General features: G+C 42.2%; 1 protein-coding gene across 2 annotated transcripts in view; it reads left to right on the top strand.

Moving 5' to 3' along the window:
- pde4dip (phosphodiesterase 4D interacting protein) overlaps window positions 1–7,239 on the top strand; it is a 151,206-nt gene that overhangs the window by 32,011 nt on the left and 111,956 nt on the right. For both annotated transcript variants that reach the window (XM_019882631.1, XM_019882630.1), the window contains one exon: window positions 1,711–1,787. In XM_019882631.1, the coding sequence (XP_019738190.1) occupies window positions 1,711–1,787 (77 nt within the window). The remainder of the gene's footprint in view (window positions 1–1,710; window positions 1,788–7,239) is intronic.

Here is a 7,239-nt window from a genome sequence, read left to right on the forward strand (position 1 = left end):
TTCAGCATTAGCTTCCATGTCGATAGAAAAGGACTTGCTATTGGACCTGAAAACTGTACAACAGAGCCACTGAAGTTTAGCTGAGAAAACAAAGGAGGATCGACTTTATTTTCAAATAAGCAGACGCTGTGGAGAACTACATTGGTGAGTCAATGAATTTTATTTTACATTTCTTCTTGTCATTTTATTTCGTTAGTATTAAATTCATGGTAACGAAATAAAATGACAAAGATACAAAAATGTATCAAATAAATCTGCTCACCTGCAATTTATAATGGCGCATTGTAGTCACCTTCGTGCACGAAAGTTCGTTCAATCTCAGCTGCTCAACATTTTCAGTTATTTGCTGTTGTATCGCCCATTTTCAAAATGCAAATGATCTGTTTATTTTCAAAGAATAGTTTGTTTTGTTATTGTTGTAAGGTCTGGTACCAACATTTACAGCTGTCATTTGGGGAATAGATTCTTATCCAGCAATTTGAATCCTGAAGAGATATGTTTTGATTTGATGATTTCTTTTTTTGTATGGAATGATAAGATGTTGCTTTCCAGTTTTGGCAGCATGACAAAACTTCATGTGATTATGACCTGCTACAGTACTAATATATCGTATCGAATGTTTTGGTGTCACTGGTGCTTTTCCACAAATTACACACTGAGTTGAGCCAAGGGCTCTGACAGCAAACAAATAAATCAAAAAATATTTTTAAATGTCAGGGTTAACTTAATTTCACATTTGCAGAACATATATTGAATGAGCAAGTTCTCATAATCATAAAATCAACATGTAAAATATGCATTATAACTTGTCAAAGTTGTTGGGCTTTTCTGTTGTGTTAAACATAAAAAAAAGGAATCATATCTGCCAAGAGAAAGGTTGTTTGAATTGCCCTCCAGTGTTTGGCTGACCTATTTTCCACTGGTAGCGATAGACCTGATGACACACTATGTTCTTCTAGGAGGCCAGTGACCTGATGCTTGTGTGCATCTGAGAACACTGGGCATGTACACTTGTAAAGTTGCAAGTGGAGATTTTTTCAAGGAAGTCAGTAATAACAACAAATGCAGTTGTAAGAAAGTTCATTGCACGAGTAAAAACATTGCAGATTTCTGCACAGTCGATGTGTGCAGAATAGCAGGCAGTTTGTTTCTGACAGTTGTTGGAGACCTTGGGAGGAGGGACAGCTGGTGCATACAGCGAGGGGTGCGAATACAGCAGGTGTTCATAACCCAAATAACTATTTAGAGCTATTCTTAGTTTGCACTAAACTCCCTGGAGACAAGGGGACTCATTTTGTGTTGTGAATTGACACCGCAAGGCCCCTAACTCCACTACTGTGTGTTGGCGTTCGGGAGCTGATTTAATGAGTTGGTGTTTGATATGATTTTGAGACCAAAGAACCTGTTGGTTAATCAGATATCACTTTGTATAAAGTACCATATTTAAAATGTTACTTGTTTGTATTTTAACAGTTGATAGCATAAGTTTCCTCTGACATGTATGATTTTAAAAATATATTTTTATCCACCACCTCTGTATTTGTACACATCCCGAATCAAAAGGAGCAGTTTGTGTAGCTGACATATGTATCTGTCTGGACACTCCCACGTTAAGTGGGCACATTATTGACTATTGAATTGATGAACTATTTTTCACCTGTCCCTTTTGTACAAGTTCTTAAGATACCGTATGTTTTCTATTCCTTCCAGAACATCCAGTTGAAGGTAGAAGTTGAAAGCTTGAAAAATGAGCTCAGTGAAAAAAAGAAGTTTCTGGACACGGTACCGTGAGTGGAACAAACATTTCTTATCCTTAAGTTTCAGCTTCACGGGGCCATAAATTTGCTGCGTATATTTCTTTTGCCATCTCTGGGCATCCCAAACTTTCATTTAAGCGCACACACACAGTACACAATGCAGGTTTATTCTCCAACTCTACATGGGAATTGGGAGCAACACATCATAAGAGAACTAACTCAGTGGAAAGAGTAGCAAAGAATGAGAAACTAATGGAATGAAATTAGATAAAACAAAAACAATTAAACTCTGATGATCTTGGCACAATATTGTGTTAACTTCCTGAAAAGATGGACACGTGGTTCCATGACTAACTTAACCCCTTTGCACTCACTTATTGTCTTCTGAATGAGCTGTGACAAGTTTGTACTGATTTGAGTCCAGACAATAAATAAATAAAGGTGCACAGGAGCGAGTTCTGGGCATCTTGTGTGGCCAACAAGTGTCACGTTTTGCGAGGTGGTAGTTGGACGCAAAAAAAAAAAAAAGCAGGGAGGACCAGGGTTGACTGAACAAAATGTATTAACCAAAAACAAAACAAAAAACAAAAAACCCACTTGCAGGGTACACAGGAGAAAACTCGCTCAAATACTTGAAGTCCTGAAAAACCACAATTAACGAAAGTAGCAAAATATTCTGTGACAGAAAACAAAACGTGACAGGAGCACACAAACACTCACCCAACACAGACCGACAGAACCCAGGTAACTAAATACAAGCAAAGTGACGCGACAACGAGAAACACCTGAACAAAACACAAAGGTTGAGGGAGCCGATTGGTTAAACACAAGGTACACAGACGACGATAACAGGTGGGACAAAAAGGGCACAAGGGATTGAGGGAACAAAACCAAATGTAACCTAAATAAAAACACAACAACAAGTTTGTCGTCTTAATATCAGTGTAAGTTGATGGGTTCGTTGTGTTTAGTGGATAGCTCTACTTTACGAACGGCAAAAGGAGAGATGGAATCCTTTGAATGCAGTTTTATTAAAAGGGAAAAAAAGACGGCCGCACTGCTGCACGTTCGAGAACATAACTCTCCTCTTAACTAAAATCACTTCCTGGTTCTCTTACTTCAAGAGCCAATCAGAACCTATCAACATAAAAACATGTCTAAGCAATTGTCAAACAACAGAATATAATTTAGGTATTCTTAACATGAAATAATTTGATGCTCAAACATAAAATGACAATAATTAATATTATAACATAAGCTTACATCAGTGCGAGGGCATATATAGTGTACGCCAATGTCTTTGCTCTTGCAGCATAACTGCCTGAAACCAACAAAAGAAAAAGATTCTTCAAACAAAAGAAATGTTGAGGCTAGGGACGAAGGGAGCCCCTCCAGTAAGGGCCCAGCTGCGCCCAGGAGAGAAGAAAAGAGCAGGACCAAAAAAGAAGAGGCAAAGAAGTGTGGGACACGAAGTGGTATCAAACCAGGCCACTCCTGTTGTTGGGTCAAAACAAGGGGGCTTTTCGATTCCCTACTCACTTGAATGAGGAAAAATTGAAACAGGCATGAAGTTAATCGAGGCCACATCGTTGGTGATATATTTTAAAATTATACTTTGTATATTACAGGTATAAAGTGTTGGTCAATTGCTTAGAGCATCGGCTTCACAGTGCAGAGGTGCTGGGTTCGATTCCGGCTCCGGCCTTCCTGTGTGGAGTTTGCATGTTCTCCCCGGGCCTGCGTGGGTTTTCTCCGGGTACTCCGGTTTCCTCCCACATTCCAAAAACATGTATAGCAGGCTGACTGAACACTCTAAATTGTCCCAAGGTGTGAGTGTGGGTTCAAATGGTTGTTTGTCTCTGTGTGCCCTGCGATTGGCTGGCAACTGGTTCAGGGTGTCCCCCGCCTACTGCCTGAAAACAGCAGGGGATAGGCGGTTCAGAAAATGGATGGATGGATGGGTGGATATAGTAATTCTGTGAAACCTAACAATTGTTCAATCAATCAACCAGAAGTAACTCAAAGCTGTAAGTCTTCTACAAATGAATTCATCTCGATAAAGCAAGTTGAAGAACAAGATTCAACACGAAACACAACATGAAGCATGGTTCCCATATCTCGTGATGTTGTCCGCTCAAAATTGCATTCACACTAAAGTGTTTAATGGTCTGTTCAGATTTGCAGTTCCCGCTTTGCTCCTCTGAAGTGTCACGTTACTTTGGAATGCGAACATTTTGGGATGCGGGGATGTCCTCATCCTCCTTTGAACATTGACTCACGCCCCCTTTTTCGGAACACCCCTGTCATCTTGATGATTATGACAAAAGTTTCTTGAGGCTTGCAAAGTGGTCTAACGAGCGACTAGCCATATTTGCTACAAGCCCGAATCACACTCATGCGATGCCAAAATTAATGAAGTTTCACGTCGACAATTGCAATCTTCCATTTTAAAAGGTTGAATGGCATGAATGGGTTTACATGCATTACATTGGGTTTTTGCAAAAATATGTATATAGTGTTTATACATATTGATAGTTAACTTCTGAGAAGTTGTAATAGCAGTACAGTACCCCATTAGTGCTTTGACACAAAATAATTCCAGTCATATCACTTTAAATCCCATGGCCCATTGTGAGGTCTTATTGAAATTTGTACCTTCAATGGAACTATTTCATTTACATTATTTCAATGCCATGGGTGACCTAACTTTAAGGGGTTAACTAGCCTAGCCTAAGCGATATAAACATGACAATAACATTCATTCATTCATTTTCCAATCCGCTTATACTCACAAGGGTCACGGGGGGTGCTGGAGCCTATCCCAGCTGTCTTCGGGCAGTAGGCGGGGGACACCCTGAACCGGTTGCCAGCCAATCGCAGGACACACAGAAACCAACAACCATTCGCGCTCACACTCACACCTAGGGACAATTTAGAGTGTTCAATAAGCCTGCCGTTCATGATTTTGGAATGTGGGAGGAAACCGGAGTACCCCGGAGATAACCCACGTGGGCCCGGGGAGAACATGCAAACTCCACACAGGAGTTGGAATTGAACCCGGTACCTCTGCACTGTGAGGTCGACGCGCTAACCACTGGCCCGGTGGGGCCGCCCTGACAATAACATTTTAACACCAAATATGATATTGCGTGCGTAACGTCACCTCATTAGTATTATTTTTTAAAATCTCAATTCTCATTGTTCCATGTTGTCACTGATGAATAGTAACCACTCAGTTCACAAACACGAAGTTGATGTGGTAGTTTTTCAGGTGTATCCTGCAAAAACAAGTTTAGGATAAAAGCCCTCTGTAAACTAGACAGCTGTGGCAATAGCCAAGGCGCAGTGTATTAACCATTATCAGGTTGGTGTGTTGCCTGGCTGCCAAATGAATCATATGTGAATGTCACTTCAAATCCTCTTTCTTTCTGTGACCTGTGTGGTTGTGTGTCAGAAGGCTCCGTTGCATGTACCTGAGCTAATTGTTCAGACTGAATGGTGTGTGTCTTGACTGTCATTTCCCGTTCAGCTGTCTTCGGGCAGTAGGCGGGGGACACCCTGAACCGGTTGCCAGCCAATCGCAGGACACACAGAAACCAACAACCATTCGCGCTCACACTCACACCTAGGGACAATTTAGAGTGTTCAATAAGCCTGCCGTTCATGATTTTGGAATGTGGGAGGAAACCGGAGTACCCCGGAGATAACCCACGTGGGCCCGGGGAGAACATGCAAACTCCACACAGGAGTTGGAATTGAACCCGGTACCTCTGCACTGTGAGGTCGACGCGCTAACCACTGGCCCGGTGGGGCCGCCCTGACAATAACATTTTAACACCAAATATGATATTGCGTGCGTAACGTCACCTCATTAGTATTATTTTTTAAAATCTCAATTCTCATTGTTCCATGTTGTCACTGATGAATAGTAACCACTCAGTTCACAAACACGAAGTTGATGTGGTAGTTTTTCAGGTGTATCCTGCAAAAACAAGTTTAGGATAAAAGCCCTCTGTAAACTAGACAGCTGTGGCAATAGCCAAGGCGCAGTGTATTAACCATTATCAGGTTGGTGTGTTGCCTGGCTGCCAAATGAATCATATGTGAATGTCACTTCAAATCCTCTTTCTTTCTGTGACCTGTGTGGTTGTGTGTCAGAAGGCTCCGTTGCATGTACCTGAGCTAATTGTTCAGACTGAATGGTGTGTGTCTTGACTGTCATTTCCCGTTGTGAAGGTTTCATGAGGGTCATTGTCCAAAACTATTTGACCTGGAACCTCCATTCCGAATTTTGGTTCGATTTCAGGCGTCATGAGGGGGCAACATTTTGCTCTGCAGGTTGGTGCTAGTAGTTCCTCATGCCACCCTTCCTTATTTGAGGTGTCTGAGTCTGCTGATGCTTCCATCAGATGCTTTGGTGATGCTGTTTCTTGCTGGATATGAAGATTCCACTTTTTTCCTGTACCTTGAGTGGTAAGGAGTTGCATGGCATTAACATGTTACGATTTAGGATTCTGCCTCTCCCTGTGCAACATTCAGCTTCTTACCTCACAGTCACTGTCTCCTTTTGAGAGATCTTGACTCTCCCAATTTGAGCGCAACTTTCCTCGTCCTCCACGTTCTGACATGTTTCTCACGAGGACCTTGTCACCTGGGAAAAGGCACTTTCCCCTCTTCTCTTGTCATAGTGTGTTTTTCCTCTTGGTCTAGTTTTTTGAATGGATTTAGGATGCAAAGTCGTGTGCTTTCATGTATTGTTGCCATTTTTGCACATATTCTTGGTGTGCGTTGTATCCTTCCTCCTCCTCTTTTCCAAAGATCAGGTCAACTCGCAAAAGAGGGTTCCTATCAAACAGCAAAAAGAAAGGACAATATTCACTAGTTGTGCAATTACAAAGTATATGCATGTACAATAGGGTGGTCCACATTTTCATGGCAAAAAAAAAAGTTTGTCGGATTCGTCGGGCCGGGTCGGAATTCTTGTCGATACTATGGTACAAGGTTCTGTGCAAAATTTCATTCCGATCTGATGATATTTTCCTGTCCCGCAAAGCGGCCAAAGTTTCCACCATAACAACTGGTCTCAATAGGGTGAACATGTGTATTTTAACTGTGCCCTGTTTGCCATGCGTGACACTGGCTGGGCTGAATGTTGCCCGAACGATCACCTCCTGACTAACTAACCATTCCATCGCTGCTCTCAGCAGCCGGAGACAAACTCAAACGCACGCCTAACACACAACGGTCACCTACTGGCGAGCTAATATCTTTCAATTGAAGTCGAGAATCGCCGGAATTCTTACTGGACGCTGAGCTGAGGACGCTTTTCGACATCGAACGCGCGGACACCTTGGAGCTAATCAAGATTCAAAAAAAAAAAAGAGCACGAGGGGCGTCGCCCTCATCAGCGCGTTCTGCGGCGCCATTACGCGCGACGAGGAACAGCGACAGCACCTTCTGCAGGTCGTGGAGCGACACCGGG

Source organism: Hippocampus comes, unplaced genomic scaffold (genome assembly GCF_001891065.2).
Source record: "Hippocampus comes isolate QL1 unplaced genomic scaffold, H_comes_QL1_v1.1 scaffold384, whole genome shotgun sequence".
Lineage (NCBI taxonomy): Eukaryota > Metazoa > Chordata > Actinopteri > Syngnathiformes > Syngnathidae > Hippocampus > Hippocampus comes.